Raw genomic sequence first — 19064 nt, 5'->3', positions numbered from 1 at the left:
CCAGAAGTAGGAAGTAGGTTAATCTCTATTTGGTTAAGTAATGTTGCTTGTTTATTCCAACAATATATATTAAAAAAAATGTCCATCCATGTAAAACCGGGTTAAACCGCTAGTCGTACATAAGCTGCTAAAACATAAAGGTAGTTCAAACTTTAAAATATTTTAAGCTATGCCATAATTTTTTTTTATGTATTAAAATAATCTTCCATTTAAATCCTAAAGATATCTAAAATATATTATGGCTTTCACGCCTACGTTGTATATTTTATATATATATATTAATAGCATAACAATGTACATGTACATATATTGCCCGCTCTTTGTTATGCAAATTCTATTGTAATCGACAATATATGACTCTTCGTTAGGTATTTATATCAGACTAACGAGGCCAGGCAGACTTTGTCCTACGCGAACAAATTTATTTGGTTTTATTTTTTCCCTCTGAATCCCTAATTATTTTTTGATAATGAAAGTAGCTTAAGTTATTCTTTTCAATATTAGATATAAAAATTAAGTCTCGTCAAATCAGACCGACAGACAAACAAATATTATTTATATAAGGATAGATTGATAACTCTATTCAACTAACATAACAATGTACCTTAAATGTTGTAAAACAGATACTACTGAATTACTTGCTGGTTCTTCTCTATAGGATCTGCATTCCTTCACTGGCCTACTCAGAACACATCACTAAAGATTCATCATAATCACATGAATAATATACAAACGCATAGAGTACTAACATCCATACGTTAATTTTCATTATACGGAATATCAAACGCATTGTACGTCACGAATAATATTCCCGGTAGAGAACTGGTTTAAATTATAAAATGTATTATAAAATTTAAAAATAGAACACGCTTTAGACTTTTGGTTCGTATAGCTTAACGCTAAAGTGTTTGAATATTATTCAAAATATAGGTCACGATAATTTGGTCAAAATTTGTCATCGCATGAGAATAATGAAACTGTTCTGCCTTTTAAGAAGGAATCATATAAGATCGTAGACACGTCTCAGAAATTCCATTTTCAATTGAGCCTTGAATACATGTTCTACCTACTTTAAAGCGAAGTAAATGTCCCATTGGGCAAATAACTTCCTCATTTAGAGGTGAATATCATAAACTTGTTCCACATACTAATTATTTAGTGTGTGCCGTACCGTAACGATAACGATAACTCTGTGTCACTTAGGCTCTTTTCAAATATGTCATCTCAGTTTTAAGACATGTGATTGTAACCTAACTCGCTTTCAATGACAACATCCCAATGTTAAAATTTTATATAAATAATAATTTTAATTATAATGTAATTTTTAATATTAATCTGCCTTGTATATCTATTCTGTGGAACCCACTTTCACTGACGGTTTTTGGCTGACCCGATACGACTTGGGAACCTTTAAGACAGGACCGTACTCTTTCCTTAAAGGCTGGTAATCTACCTGGCTCCTTGGTATTGCAGATATCTATGGGCGATGGTGATCACTTTCCATCGGGTGAGCCTCCTGCTCGTTTGCTTCCTATGACATAAAAAAGGTCACCCTGACCAAATTTAGCTAAAGCAGGAACCTTACGACATATTATAGTGCACGTGCATGTACAAAAATACTTTACAGATTCACTCTCTATTCCCTCGTTCCCACCATCCAATCGGACAGCAACATCAACATGCTCAGGGAGACTTAAAGCGTAAGATTAAAGGCTTTACGAAGCACACTTAAATATCCGGAATCCGGACAGCTACTGAAAATTATTCGAAAGATAAACTCAATAAGTGTTTATCGACCAAAGCTGGGATTTGAGTCCGAGACCTCGTGATTTGCGACCAACGATAGGATATATCCATTAACTAGCACATAGTGGTACATATCAATAATAACGATTATAAATAGCAACCTTGTCATAGCTAACGAAATCACTACAAATTTGACCTAAAAATATGTATGCAACTCTGTAGCTACTAACATTACAAATGACAAATGAAACACGCTGTATAATTATAGACAATGACACGCCATATCAAATCAAATGTCACGCTATCACGCCAGACTCGTAAAACTAAAGCCTCATGTTCGTGTAGATCACGTTGACATGTATGCGTTTTCACGTCATTCTCGTCTTTATGGCCTTTGGTGTAAGAGTGTCGTTCGTTTGACGTGTCACTCAAAGCATCTCTAATGAATTCTCCGCTGTTGTAAATGCAAAACGCGGAACAACAAGCCCGTGTTCTTAAAATTCAGTACAAACGCAATCAACTGTCGACTTTGTTTGTTTGTGGTGCGAGTGATAAGCGCGCGTCGGCAAAAAAACGAGACGTGAGCTTCAATTAGCACCAAGCACTGATTTAAATAGCAACGAGTGCTGTTTCAACTGAACATCTTTTAAAAGTCTTTAATAATTACTTACTTATAATGGCGGGTATCTAATATCTAAACGTTTTTTAATACAATTAAATAAAAGAAAACCTTAAATGTATTATAAAACCTTATATTTTTTTAATGCCAGTTATATATGTAAAAACTGCCTTTGTTCATATTTAGAAATCAACTGCATATTATTATGATGAAATATATTAATTACAAATAATTATTAATTAGGTAAACATCTTTAATCGTTAATATATTTTTAACGATTACATTCAAATCTGTTGAAACGTGGAACAAAAACAATGTTTAATTAAGTCTTCCGAGTCTTAAGCATTTTGTTAATTGGAGAATTTAATTAAATCAAGATTGTATACCATAGCTTGTGGTATATCCAAAGTAATAGTTATGTTATTGGTAGCGTCGTGAACTATTGAGTAAGTGTAATTACAATATTACTAATTTAAATCTGGAATATTAAAATAAGAAGGAAGATTTTTTTAAGTAAGTAGTAAGGTAACATTCCCCTAGGAAATGTTTATTTAGTCTCTGGCAGGCCATTAAAGTCAACGCTTGGAGCGTATTCCAACAAGTTACTCGGCTGCGACACAAAGGTTTACTTAAGAATCTCTCATCGCACCTCAATACTAACAGGAAATCTATTTCACCAATTATCCACTGAACCGTTTCATTCTGTGTAATTACAGGCACAAGGGTCATCTTAATTTCCAAGGTCAGTGACGATGTAAATGATTAAAATAAGACCGTTTGCACAGCTGACCACAACCAAATGGCCTGTTTACTCATTCATCCAAAAAGATTATAAAAATTTTTTTTTAAATGATATATGAAATGTCATTATCAAGATCTGAGGTTATCACAGTTTGAAATATCAAAAGTCATGTAAAATGTTAGAGAAGTTGTCTCACAAAATCAAATTTGTAACAATATAAAATCAAAAAAGTACAACGACGCGACGAACCCAAATCGCAGTCGTTTCTAACTCAGCCCTGCCGGTTTTGATTGCGTCTGGACCCCATCAGATGCAGTCCGTAATGTAAAGAAGTTTTTATCCACTGCAACAAAGACTCCCTTTTGTATAAGAAACAAAGTTTGTATTTTGTATTTCCCTTTCAGCCGAGTAAATCGAGGCGATCTATATTTTAATGCAACGGTCTAGTCTAGATTAAAATGTTCAAAGAATACGCGCTACAATGAATATTGGGAACATTTTGATATTGGAATAAAATATTCGTATGAGATATCACAATGGACTGGAATCATCTATGAGTCGTGAACTTGTGTGATACAGTTCAGATCAATCGCTGAATGCAAGCGGGATGGTTGTTACGGTTTACGTAAGTATTGGATGTATTCTGCTAGAAATTCAATTAGAAATGATCGGTCAGTTTTCGAAATTCGACCATGATTAAGATAAGTAAACCATATAACTTGGCATATTTTATTTAATATATAATATATTTATATAACACTTGTTAATAGTAACCAAATCAAAAAAATACTTGGTTGATCAAATGAAGTGAAAATAATACTGAACTGTTTTGCTAATATAAAAGATTACATTTTTATATTACATGATCAATAACATAAATCCAACATGGGGTCACAGCTACCCATGAACAATAAAATATCGATGTAAGCAGCGAGTCAGTCAGTGTTATTACAAGCAGAATGGACGTAATGTCTAAGATTCTATGGCTGACAGGGTCCGAAGTGATTTATACTCACTGTGTTCGGATAGAGCAGGGATGACCACATTAAATAATGTGCCCCTTTAACCTGTCTGCCAGCTGCTTATCCTGCAAGGGTTCATACATGATATATTCCTTTTTATTCACTAACATATCGTTTCAACTGGAACTTTAAATAAATATTTCGACTCAAACTGGACTCGACTAATGCCCAATAAAATTAAAAAAATAGCACATTATCGTGTATATTATGTATCTGATTTATATTGGTGAACAAATATTACATTTATACAAACTTTGCACGTTTACCCTCTATTTCACAGTTCCACCGATGTTGCTGTACAAAATTTGTTACAGGTAGCTTAACATTACATTTCTGCTAGAAAGTTGTAAATACCTATTAAGGTATCGTCTAATTTTGAGATGGTGATCGTGAGGAAACCTGCATGTGACAAATTTCATAGAAATTCTGCCACATAGGTATTCCACCAATCCGCATTGGAACAGCGTGGTGGAATATGTTCCACACCTTCTCCTTAAAGGGAGAGCAGGCCTTTAGCCCAGCAGTGGGAATTTATAGGCTGTTGTTGTTGTTGTTGTTGGATACAAATTTCTTCACGACTAAGCAGAGGTAAATTATTAATACGAATTAAACTTGCTTGGGCTTAAATTATTTGTTGTATATGAGTTTACATTTTATATTATCATTTTGAGATAATTCCTGCTCATTTGGCAAACAGAAAGCCATAATTAAATTGTAATTATTGAATCAATAATGAGTCACAAATCGTTTTGATTGTTACGATGTCATTATTATTTTGAGAGAATAAAAACTGCTAATTATGAGTTACGATAACGTATTTCAAAAGCCGTTATATTGTATTATTTAAAATATATTATGAAACAAATATGGAATTATTTCCTCGGTATAGTGCTTTTGATATTACATTGAACTAATTACTTGATGGTAGGACTTGTCTTGGTAGATACCAATCACTCTATATAAGTTCTATAACTAAGCATCAATACTTAAGACTGTTGTGTTTCAATTTGATGGGTGAGTAAGTCAGTATAACTATAGGAACAAAGGGACAAAATATCTAAGTTACCAACATTGGTGCCAAATTGGTTATGTAATGTATACAGCACTAATGTCTATAAACAGTAGTGTAGCCCACTTGATCCCACAGAAAAGAATACAATCTATTTTACTTAAGTAAAACTAACAGATATATTTTCAGACATGATATTTGACAACGGTAATAAAGTTACATCATATACATCGATAAGTAAAGCTGAAACTAAAATACCTCGATTGTTGCAGCATGGGCGATGTAGGGAATCACTAAAATTCCTAACGGTGCCAATTTTTTGTGCGGACTTTTATTTAGATGGACCATTTATACGACCGATGTGTTAGAAAAATACAATCATGATAAATATATTACTATAAAAAGTTAAACTCAAAAACGAATCGAAATTTGCTAAGTATTGGGGAACTTTCGAAAGTTTTTAACGAAAATGAAGTATTTTCCAATTCCACAGCATTACTAGAATCGTTATGTCACGGTAAGTAGACTTATTTCGGACACTTTGGAAAGTGTCCAAATGTTACACTATCCGACTAAAATATCTTGGACTTTTATAACTGGTCTAGGCCAATAAAACACATTGCCATTAGAGAGAGATGGAAAACTATCTGGGGGCCATCTTTCAATAGTCACGATAGTACTCAAGATAAAATTAAGTGTGAGGGCAACAGTGTGACATATTGCGAATTTCCGTTATCGTTAATATGAGAGAGGAGAGGAATTTCGCTGGAATATTATTATAATATGAAGTTTTTATGTGCACAGTTCTGTAGCGAAATCGTAAAAGGAATTCTTTACGTTGAGGTAAAAATGTAAATGATACGGATTCAAAGTACAAGCTTTTATTGAGACGAAATGTATAAAAATAAAAGATTTTCAAATATTCCTTTCATTGTATTTACTTTGAATTAATTTAAAAGAAATTACTTTTACAAATACATTCTGTATATTTTTCAACGATTTTGTTTACATTGTAATTTATCACTTGATCTGGCGATCGTTTATATTCCGCGGTGTGCTTGTGTATAAGTTTAGCTTTATCATAAGATTTTTTTAAACAGTTTCCTTGAACTTTATAAAATATGTTATAACGTTCTGCGATTCAATGGTAACAGCTAAAAAGTTGTCGAACACTCTGGATCGGAATTGTACATTTGTTGCTTGCTTATAGATTTCTTTAACCGAATTATTGTATTTGTTTGTTCATGTATCACATGTTTGTATGTTGGTATTTATGTGTGTGTAAATATTACTTTATATATAAACACAAAGCATAACGTCATACCATGGTATGACGTTATGCTGGTATGTGTGACGTGTTTTATACCCAGAAACGATTAAAGATGTTTAAAAAAAATACATTTCTTTTTAAATTATAATATAGCCTATATGATGGACGTCCAATTGGTCCGTCTGGTAATATGTGGTCACTATCTATTCATGTTTATATTTATCAAATTATTTTATTAGTTGTCATTAATAGATGGCATTAGTAGGATTTATATTATTAGATGTTTTCGTTTTGTTACAATATGTAAGGCATTGTTCCAAATAAAATTTGAGTTTCCTGGACCAATAGTACTTTCATTCGTCGTCTAACACTATCCATAAACATTGGCAATGTAAGTAATAGTAATAGTTCCTCATATCACTGATGTACGACCATGCTACGGAACTAAAATGTTATGTTATTAATATCTGCAGTTAAAAAAAAACTCAATTGTGATGCAAAAACAAAATAAAACAAAAACCAATGGCAAAATATGTCTGCAGAGACATGAATATAACAATAAATAAAAAAGTAATAATATTTATATTTGTTGTGTTGGTTGACATTGGTTAAAATAATCAGTTTACGTTTAACTTTAACAATCCCCAGGTGGCTAGTTGGTGGCTAGTTGGTGGCTAGTTGGTGGCTAGTTTGTTCAGAAGCGATATGCGGTCGTTCATTGATATTAATTAGTAAACTTTTTAAAAGTAAGAAACTTTAGGATGTGGTAAGCCTCTCTGCCGAACAAACTATTAAAACAGTCCGTGCAGAGCTCGAGCTTTTCATTATTTCGTATTAAATAATATTAAATAAAATGTTTTTAGAGGTATATGTAGATAGTTTTGTTATATAAATATATTTTTCATCCTTTTTCTCTGGAACTTGGACTTCAATGCTTCATCAAATTTTTTGGGTATCTATGTATATAAATATTGCTGTGCTGATTACACACGATACGTATAAATAATTGGGTAGTAAGAGTTGCCAGTCCATCTGGGTAGACCACTAACGCATCTGATATTCTACAGGCGAACAACAATGCTTACTATAATTGTTTCTTGTCCTTTAAACTGTTAAAGGGTTGGAATATTATACGAACAGGCAACTTAACATATTGTTCCCAAGATTATTAGCGTATTTGTCCTGTAAAGTATAGCGAAAATTTAATACAGCGCAAATTTCTTTGGGCGGTGGTGACCACTTACCGTTGCTTATTTACCTATTTGCCTATCAATTTTCAACGAAAAAGTAATCTCGCATAGATTCTTACATGTCCCAAGATTTTTTCGTTATACTCAAATATAAGAACTTTACGTGAACAGTCCGTAAAGGCTCACAAATCAGATTAAATCCTTTGAAACCTACAATCTCATACTGACAAAGTTTTACGAGTGAGTTGCCGAAAATAAATTTATTCGTAAAAGCGAACGAATAAATTAAATTAATCCAACACACGCCTTTTACCTTCACATTTAATAAACTACCAGAACATGGGGTTGTGTTACCAATATTTTTTTTAATTTATATAACGGCATAAAATTTGGTTACGTTATACAAAGATTGGATTTTTTAAAAGGAAATATTTTTGGCATAAAAATGAAGCTGTCGGGGCACGAAATTGATTCATGATTTTAAATAATCGACTTTTCAATATTAGATACGTACACATACAATAACAATTGTACAGTAATTGCGCCTAATACTTTCCAATATGAATATTTTTATATTAACATGACTGTATTTTTTAAATGTTGAAAAAGAGTAACTACTGAGTTTCTTGCCAGTTTTTCGAGGTAGAATCTACTTTCCTAACCGGTGGTAGCTTCACTTAATTGTAAAATGAAGATTCAAAAGTGCTTGTAAAACCTACTTGAATAAAGTTTATTTTGATTTAGATTTTTTATACACATAAACTCAACTCTATACTACTTATTATTTTGCAAAATAAACTAAAACGTAAATATGCTTTTACAGAACAAATATACTAATATATACTTGTTTTTTTACGTCAGCTTAAAATAATTTATATCATCAAATGCAAAAGTTAGCCTGATTTACTTTTTTAAACATTTTTGCTGTTATTTATTTAAATTTTACAAAGCTTTTAAAGCCTAGTCTCGTGATTAACGTAAGTGATTTTTTTCAAAAACTAAGGGTTGAAATCCAGACAAAATTTTCATATATTTTATATGTTAACCCAATCCAATCATTGTAAAATAAGTTTATACAACCATGCGGCTTCTACGTTCTTAAAAATATAAGCTCAGAAGTGGGATATACTCTAAAGCTCTATGAATCGTACAAGTTTATACATTTACAGGACTCAAATGCACCTAAGGATCGAACGTTTCCTGTTTGCTTATTATTTATTAATCGATAGAGTTCAACAGGTAGCGTGAGACACGACAGGTCTCATAGTATATTCAACATGCAATACAGATACCGTTAGCGTCAACAAAATGTGTACGTATTGGTTGTTTTCACATTCACAGACAGCGATGCGATAACTACGAGCGTTCCATGAAACGTGAGGTCGGGTAGCCACATATTTGCAAGTGTGAGACTCGCATACTGAAATCTCAAGAATTTTTTTTTAAACGTCAACTATAATTGAACCCCACGATAAGCCTAAAAATTAGATGGGCAAAAAAGTATTTCATGTTTGAACCTAAAACAAAATTATTTAACTGCATATTATATACATATTTTTTTTAATTTAGGCAATTAATTATACTAAATCAATTTTACATAATATTAGTGTAGATTAAACAAAAAGTCTTTTAAAATCGTGCTTTTAAATAAGATAATTATATAAGATATGAAAAAATGTAAAATGTTTTAGAAGAATAATTGTCCGTATAAATAAAGATGTGTGGTAGACAAACGAGTAAAAGAGAAAACAAAACGACGGCTCACTTTCTTAAGAAACATTTCCTGCGATTTAACGTGTGATAAAGACAGCGAAATGGCAACTGGAAATCATGGGCACGTATTACAGATTGTATTTTATATTCTTATTATTTTCGAGACGAGTTCTATTCGTGTTTTTTTATATAAATAACATCTAATTGTGACAGTGATATTTTTTTTTCAAATATTTTAGTGTATTAGCCTCTTGATGGTTAAATGTAACCAACATATGGCCATTGGAATTGTAATAAATATTAACCATTGCTTACATCGTCACTCCACCAAATTGAGACATGTTTTGTCCCTCGTGTCAGTCTGTATTTACAATGTTGTTTAACAGTGGAATACAGTAATTAAAAGCATATTATTCGATACAAGATTTTATAGATGATAAGAAGCGTGGAGTTAATACCTATTGAAGTTCAAGCGGGATATATTAAATTCAATTGTATTTAACTAACATGACTTTGTATTTTTTAAATGCTAAAAAAGAGTAACTGCTGAGTTTCATGCCGGTTCTTCACTAATTTGCAAAATGACGATTCAAAAGTTCTTGTAAAAACCTACTTGAATAAAGATTATTTTGATTTTATTTGATCTGTTATTCTCATGCCAAACAACTTCAAATCATCAGTATGTGGTATCTATCATCGGGTCTTTGAACGAAGTCCTACAGTAAAAGCGGTGCGACAATTCTTCTGGTTTACAACAAAACATCTATACAAATTATTATTTTTAATTAAGGTCGTGAAATTGTGATCTACCTTTAAATGAACATTATAAAAGAACACTCACAGTTCAAAGGTAGCTAACATGACATATGTTACAATCACGACAAAGGCCCTCCGTTCGAGGCAATTACGCCGGAGGCTGCATTAGTAACGCCCTCCATCAAATAGGTCAAAAGGACTCGTACAGGGACTAGCAGCCATTATAAGGTAGTACGAGGTGTTGATAGATATTTTTACAGCTTTGTATGATATATTGAAGAGACCCTTTAAGTAATAACGTAATGTTGACGTTAATTTACGAAGTCAGTGATTTAGTAAATGTCCTAATTTGAAAAAATATACATTATCAGTTATATATTCACCTATTTGTAATCATAATTGCAAATTTAAAAGTCAAATAATTTACTAAAATTTATTTAGGTTATAGGTAATGTTTTAGCATTCAATATTACATTTGTTGACTTGAAGAAACACAATCACAATGGATAAAATAAATCTATTCAACGTAAAGAAAAAACTACCAATCTAGCGAAACCGCCACTACTATCCGTGCGCGATTTACGAGTGGGATATTAACGACTGTAAAGTTTTACGACGGCATAATATTATTACGAAGGGTACCTGTTCCCTTGGGGTATCGACTTTATGATACTGACGGAGATCGATTGAATATTGCTACAAATTCTTATATGATACGAAACTTGGAAAAAAGTTGAACTTAATCTGTTTTAGTGGTATATTATTATTTGTTTTATTTTTATTGCACATAAATCACATGAAAATTAAACAATTTAATAGCATAACCTGTTAAACACATCTTGTATACGTGTGCAAACTAACCGCCGAACTAATATCCGTAGCGATATGCTACGGTGCTACGGTACTACAGCGTAGCGCTACGGTAACAGCTACGTACCGTAACCTAAATACTTGTTTGCCTCTGCTTATTAGAAACAAGCACGTGCATAAATCGAGCCCGAGTCTTGTGGGGAGCATAAAATAAATAATTACTTAAACTTTTCAGGTAAATAAAAATTTATTGGGTATTTTTACCTAACAATTTGTTTACCTTTAAAACACCGGTCTAATTTATACTATAAAAAAAATTGTTCGTCAAAGTATTTTATATTTTACTTCTCATTGCAAAACATAAATTAAAACAAGATATTTTAAATTTCGAACCATGAAACAATTCAACAGCTATCAATGCGACGGCCACACTTCGCTTGTTATTGAGTATACAAACCGCCCAAATTAAATTAAAACACAAATTTAATTTAAAATGTTTTTCAATAAACAGTATACGATACATGCGACCACTTCACGTGCTGTAATTATAATTACGTTAAATGGAATTATTTTATATTTAATTTCTTACATTACGTATTTGATTTTCTTACATAATCAAATTCATAGAATGATTGATAGAAAACCGTAAATAGTTGATTCACTTTTAATTTTGATCTTTAGTTAATTTTTTTTAATGTACAATATTTCTTTAAATGAATAAGTTAATTCATAAAATATTTCCTAAGTATATAACTTATCCCAAGTATTTAATCGGTAAACTTCTTAAGTATAACATAATGGTCTTCATTATGTTATACTTAAGAAGTTTTCATTCTGACTGACAAATAGGTAACGCATGACGAAGTTTCTCAATAACAGTACACTTTAAAAAATGACATTTCACATTCGTTAGAAAAAATTGAATTATTTTAAACATTATATCATGTTTAGATTTAAGTAGACTATATGATCTTATCGAAACAATTAAACCAAGTCAAACAAAAATATATTTAAAATCGAAGAAGACTCATTCGAGAAGTTTACACTCGGAACAGAATTATTAACTAGTTACCTAGATTATTAAATGAGAGAAATAGCTTGAATAAAGTTTATTGTAATTTTTATTATCCTTCTAATATTGACTTTTATATGTTTGAATGTTTGTTAATTATATCAAAACTGTGAGGCAGATTTAGATGTAACTGGGAGTAGAGATGTAGAGATATCATATAACGCATAGACTACCTGATAAACGGAGATGTTGATGTCCCATGTCACTCATACGAAACTAGTTAACATACATCTGAACTTCCTGTATTGATGTTAATAACCATATAAAGTTATTTAATCAGTAAATTCTTGCTAATAGTACTTTAGACACTGTGACACCACTACAAGTTTTGAAACTATGCCATTATGAGGGTTTATTAATGCTCTACCCGCGACTAAACTGTCTTTATCTAAATCTACGTCTAGCATACAATTTTTGCATGCATATTTGTTTGCATATATAATATTTGTTTATAAACTTATTAATTACATTTAAACGTCTTTTCCGACTTCACCTCGTAAACCTAACTAATCAGAAGAATTGAAATGTGGAATGTTCAGAGGTCAAGGAAAATCGCATTTTTTTTCTTGTATAAAAATACATTTAGAAAAATACTAAATGTATATTGATACGATTGCTGCGATGAACATTGCAAAATATTACTTTATAGAATAAAACCTTCGAAGCTATATATCATCATAATAAAGCGATGATTAAATTATTCCCAACCTATCTTTCTTTCTAAGCGCTCACAATTATGTAACATACCAGCTACGTCGTAGCGCTAATTGCTACGCAACTCGTAGAGGCGCTTCGTTCCCGGTAAAGACCTAGCGTTAATTGTTACAGCCTTCACCCTCTTGGTAATAGAGTTTAAAGTAATCTTCATATCAGTTTTCTTCAATTTTAACACTGAATATCTAAATAAGGGAGATATCTATAATTTATGAATTTTATAAATTATATTTATACCAAATATGGTATTAAATCCAATTTTTCCCTTTTTTTATATTTTTTATATCCTTATAAGCCTCAATATTATTTAAGTGTAAGCGTTGATCATCCCTTTATCATAATTATTTTATATTCTACCATATAAAAAAGTCAGTAGTTTTAATAGACGCATAAAACTTAACACAGTTTGATTATTCATAAATTAACCTGAATTAGTACGTCACTGATGTCATTAAGCCTTTTTTAATGCTTGGAAATGTTCTCTGGGTTATCATTCACTAACTGCCGCCGTCGGAACTTTAACGCTAAGAAGTTTCAAAGAAGATTTTAACTAACCTACTTAAGACAACTTTTCATTTAATATAAAAATGTTTTTACACTTTATTTTCTCTCGTTAAATTAATCAGGTCACAAAAATATTATATTATACAAAAAACATGACGTGTATTATACTTAAAAAACGAATATAAGTAAATTGTTTAAAATAGTTAATAATAACGATTAATCATTTTTATTTTTGATATAATCACAATTAAACTTAAAGACTAAACTAACTAAACTTATTTACTCACCAATGATCACTATAAAATCATAAATTCAACATTAAACATTGTCACAGTTCAATAGTAGTTTTAATCGTTAAATATGGACACTATCACTTATTTCGACCTACCCATCACACTGGAACAACTTAAGTTTGCGGGCCTCAGTCATTTCGCGCGTCTGTCATGAACGTCCGCGCATACCGTACATCCAACTCGCACGATGGTCGGCCGCCAACTGACGCGGGGACGCTGTGTTGCCGCGCTAACCCCCACTCCTCCCACAAATATCTACCCTATTACGTAACTACGATTCTATTATTATAGTTTTTTGACAGTAATCTTAGTATCTTATTAAAAATTGCGACACCCAATTTATTAATAAGTTATTTATTATTATTTCTTTATATATGTGTCGTATGTATAAATATACTAAAATAACTAGTGGGATAAGTGAAAGATATTTAGCTCAATAAAGTGATAATTAAATCAATATTCATGTTGTATTGAGTTATTAGTGAAGACCTATTTTTCATAATATTGTCCCTGGATTTCTGGGAAAATTGTGGCGCGTATAGAAATGGTTGACGCATGCGCGGCACAGCCCCGCCCTTCCCGGGGCGAGCTCCACTTGATATCTTAAACTTCACACAAGTCGAGACGGTAAGTACGATAATTGCTTCACACGCATCGATGACTACGATCGTCGTTGGAAAAAATATTATCTGAGAATCGTCATAATAAGCGATCGCTGTGAACTCTGAAATCAGCTTGTTAATTATATTTTAATTAATACTGAGTGTTTAAAGGAAGAATTGTATAAGTTTCCCGAGCGATAAATCGGTGATCGCTGTTTTAAATTGACAAAATATGAGCATGGAAATAATCATACATTTTAAACTATTTTTGACTTTGCAGACCACTACGAACTGATTCAGTACAAGGTCTTCTTTCAATTTGAGGTCATAAAATAAACATTAATAAAATTCTTAATTTGTTTTAGACGTTAAAGCCGTTAATAACATTGGGCTACGTTTACACCTAAGTTATAATATATTACCAGTCCTGCTAGGAAACGTTACTTAACTGATGTTGGGTTAACGCGTCTCTCATAATATCATTTAACATCATCCTCTAAACAACATTGACAGTTTTATTTTATAAACACTGTTTTTTTTAAACTATATAGGTTTTTAAGTAAGCTTTCATGTTGATTTTTTAGGGAGTGTATTGAAACCAATAATATAAATTCAACTTGATAATTTGAAAGATTTCATCATCAAACAAAAATTGTTAGTTAAAAACACCAAAGCACGTCTAATGCATTTTTACAATTATTTTACAGACAGGGTTATACATATAATTATAACCATATTCTGATTTTGATTCGAGAAATTATAGTAATTCTTAATGAAAACGTGCCACCTGTGCACGTGATTTCCAGGCAGGATATATTAATTTAAATGACTGTATTTTTTTTAATGTTGAAAAAGAGTAACTACTGAGTTTCTTGCCGGTTCTTCTCGGTAGAATCTACTTTCCGAACCGGTGGTAGCTTCACTTAATTGTTATATGACGATTCAAACGTGCTTGAAAAAGCCCATTTGAATAAAGTATATTTTCATTTTGATTTTGATGATATAGAGCTAGTGCTCAATAACACGTGGACTGTCCAACTCTACAAATCTGATATGAGAGTAATCCGACACGACCGGAAAGACTTCAGGCGTATGAGCAACGGCTTTTCAAGGCACGGGAGTGTAAACACTGACAACGACCAAATTCGGACTGCTGCTGAGAATTTTTTAACTGAAAAATACAATAGCATTTTTATTTGTTCGAGCCAAGATTTGGAGCTTGGAGAGCCTTATTAACGAGTTACTAGAGCGCAACGTAGCCAATGTGCACACGTATATAGTATAAATCTATTTTTTCTACAAAGTCGTCTTGGCCAAGTGGTTGGATCGTGCGCATCTTAATCGATGATTGTGGGTAGAAGCCCAGGCTTAGCTAGGCACTTTCAAGTTCTTAATTTATGTTCATAATTCATCTCGTGCTTGGCGAGGAAAATAATATGAGTAAGACTGCCTTTGTGTAACTGAAATTTTGTCGCTCGTGTAACCACCAACGTGAAGTAGTGGTGTGAAGTAAATCCAAACCTTCTCCTTAAAGGAAGAGGAGTCACTAGCTCAGAAACCGGATATTCATTAGCCAAAAATTTACTTCACTTTATTGTCCTACTAATTTAATAATTATTTTAAAGTGTATGTTTTGTATTTGGTACTCAATTATACAAAAATGGTTGTGCTGCCCCGACTTAGGTTAAGGGTTATTTTACACCTAGCACCTGCCTATATGTATATAGACACGCAAGCAAGCCAAAATAAAAAATTACCACAACTGATGGTAGAAATTGAATATTCTATCTATACAAATATTTTCCTACCCCAACAATCCGTTCAGTTCGCGATATCTGACAGTATAATGGATTGACAAGCCACCGCTCCGCATCTGTCATTGGGGCCGCCCTGTGTGATTTAAAATAGAATAAAAAATAACGTATTAATATTGCAAATGGCTGAATACTGAAACTAATGCATAAAGCTTTGTCGAATTTTTCAAATTATATATTTTAATGCATTTTTCGGATTTAACAACAGACTCCACTCTTTTATTACGAGAGTGCCTAAAAATTGAAGTAGGTAGGTAGGAATATATTATTAAATAAAACTCTGAGATAAATAATTCATTATAACCTTTACATGTAACGAGAAAGCTATTGAATGATATGATTATTAAACCAATTGATTTTGTAATTTAATTTCTAAAACTTCCAGTCTTTATTACTCAAAAAATAAATATGATACTTTTTTATTTTATTTAATTTATAAACGCACATATGCAGATGGATCACTTAGTGGTAAGCATCACTTTCCCCCATTGATACACTCACTGCAAAAAGTACGAACCACTCACGTCCCTTGTGCATTGCACTGGCTCACTCATTCTACACTTATTCAGACAAGCGTGGAAAAAGCCCTAAGACGCTTGAATATTTAACAATCATCTATTTTTAACCGACTTCAAAAAGGAGGAGGTTTTCAATTCGAATGAATTATATTATTGTTAACCAACAACCCTACAATATGTCTAGCAAAAGAATTATGTTTTTTACAAATTTACTTTTATACGACAATACACTGTGTCAATCAAGGGACTCGTATCGTTTCTTTCTCTTGATTGGTTAGACGCGATCCCATGGCTGACATCGGTTCCAAATAAAACAATTGTATAATTGTAAATTAATTGTAAGTAAAGTATATAATCGTAAATCGAGTTTTAAGTAGTCTAATATATTTCATTGTAATTTACTTAAGAGAACTCTAAAAAATGTTTTTAATGTTCTTTATTACTTTTTAGTGAATATTAATTTGTTTTGAAGTAGTGTTTTGTTTAAAGACAGTTTGTTTTGTTAAAATATTTGTTTATTTTGAACATTATATGAAGGATAACTCCTGCTTGAAAAACAAAATCGTTCTAGAAGTTTTAGAATTACCTCAGACCTCTTAGGTAAGTTAGAGTTTAATCCACGAGACGTTTCCGATATTCAAAAGCCGAATTCAAATTAGCCATAATCCATTAAAAACTCAACGAGTTCCATTCTCTACCGCCGCTTAAAAATCTAATTTTAAATAGAGATTAATATTTTATGTAAAACAAAAGCGTGCCAATAACGAGACCACAGATCCTAACTTATCATGAGACAATACATCGAAAACAATAGAGGTTTCCCTCTAAAAATATTCTATAAACAATAATGCATTTTTCATTGACGCTATTATTTGAACTCTTTTTTCATTTCATATTTTATTTTTAATAAGGTATTATGAGCGAGCCTGGATGTGCCAGGGGTTAGAACGAGTGCGGTTACTGTGGGTTCAATTCCGGGTAGGTAACGCTGATTTTCATTTTGCTTAATTTTTTTTTTACCTTAACATTCAAGTTTACATTTAAGTTCATATATCCAAAACATCTTTTCCACGAATCTTTTATAACCCACTACACGTATGTACATCACTTTATCTTTATACAATATTATGTGTAGTCTCAAACACTATCGGAAAAGTTAAAAATTAATCTGCCGTTATTGACACTGCTCGAATAGTATATTTATGATATATTTTAAAAGTATTGAAAATGTATTATTGCATTTTACTTTGAGTTATCGATAAAGGTATTAAGTCTTGGAAAAGAGCTCTCCTGGCTGTTTATAATCTCAGAGCTCGAGACTGCCTCGGGATGTTTTTAGCAAAGCAAGGATACACAGTTTGCTCCCAATATATAACAGCATAAACAGATAACAAATATTCTATAGAATAACATCATCCTTGAATCTAAACGTGAACTGTACTTGGTGGTAGGTCTCGTGCAAGTCTGTCTGAGTGGGTACCACTCACACGTAATATTCTACCACAAAACACCTATTTATAGTATTGTTAACCGACTTCAAAAAAAGGAGGAGGTTCTCAATTCGTCGGGGCCTTTTTTATTTTTATTTTTTTTATTTTTTATGTATGTTACCGAATTACTCGAAGATGGCTAGGCCGATTTTGACAATTCTTTTTTTGTTTGAAAGGGCATGTTTTACAGGAGGTCCCATTGTCAGGAAATGAGGATCTGATGATGGGATCCTGGAGAAATCGAGGGAACTCCTCAAATTTTATAGGCACACTTATAGTGATTTTGGTTTCATTCAAAGTGCCTAGGTCATATGCTCACAAAAAGTGACATTTGATGAAGTGGAACTGATGATGAAGACCACAACTGGTAATCAGAACCTATTAGTGAGTAACTATTTTACGGGTTTAGTTCTATTTCTTTAAGATAGTCGTCAGCAATTGATGTTAGTAAACATGCCTATGATAAAGTCTAGCTGATGGTGGACTACCACGAGAACTCCTCAATGATTAACGGCATTGCATCGGGAAAAATGGTATTTTCTAATTGGCGATGAGACAGTTAACATTAGGCTATTGTAACTTAGGTTACGCTTAATTTGAGTTGCAATCCACATCGTATTGAAACGACGTTGAGTTATGTTTAGAGTCGAAAGCCGAAATGTACTGAGTATAATAAAGTGAATGACAAACACTACCAATTGTAATTATAACTAACAAAACAACACTGAAAAGCAGTAAATAAATTTTTATAAATAAAAAAAAACCGCCTTCAAAAATGAACTAAAAAGAAAAAAATAATCTGTTACATCCATATCCAATTTACGATTTTTTAATCACCTTTTGAAGGCGGTGCCAACAAAGTAAATAAATTCCTATATTGAAATCATTTAATTTGTATCGATAGTACCTAAGGTTTGTCTAATGGTGTAATCTATACAACAAAAAATTTTTTTTTATGTATGTATTCTGTACCTATATTAGCAATATTGGCACCGACTTTAAGAGGTGATTAAAAAATCGTAAATTGGATATGGATGTAACAGATTATTTTTTTCTTTTTAGTTCATTTTTGAAGGCGGTTTTTTTTTATTTATAAAAATTTATTTCATAACGGTTGTAACGACGAGTGAGTATGTGTAGCTGGCACACGGAAGATCAAAAGAGAAAAAAAGTAAATAAT

At 31.8% G+C, this 19064-nt stretch overlaps 1 protein-coding gene across 9 annotated transcripts in view; it reads right to left on the bottom strand.

The window, feature by feature from the left end:
- Positions 1–19064, bottom strand: part of LOC124533590 (disintegrin and metalloproteinase domain-containing protein 23) — a 522035-nt gene that overhangs the window by 370074 nt on the left and 132897 nt on the right. Inside the window, exons 1-2 of one of the 9 annotated variants that reach the window (XM_047108974.1) lie at positions 13556–13574; positions 13455–13463 (exon numbers count right to left, since the gene is read on the bottom strand). The exons of the other annotated variants lie outside the window; for them this stretch is intronic. Coding sequence (XP_046964930.1) covers positions 13455–13463; positions 13556–13559 — 13 coding nt within the window. The 5' untranslated portion in view covers positions 13560–13574. Of the gene's footprint in view, positions 1–13454; positions 13464–13555; positions 13575–19064 lie in introns of those variants that run through there. 9 annotated transcript variants of the gene reach the window in all.

This window comes from Vanessa cardui, chromosome 11, assembly GCF_905220365.1.
Source record: "Vanessa cardui chromosome 11, ilVanCard2.1, whole genome shotgun sequence".
NCBI lineage: Eukaryota > Metazoa > Arthropoda > Insecta > Lepidoptera > Nymphalidae > Vanessa > Vanessa cardui.
Note: the sequence above shows the minus strand (reverse complement) of the source record. Positions and strands in the feature narration are given on the sequence as shown.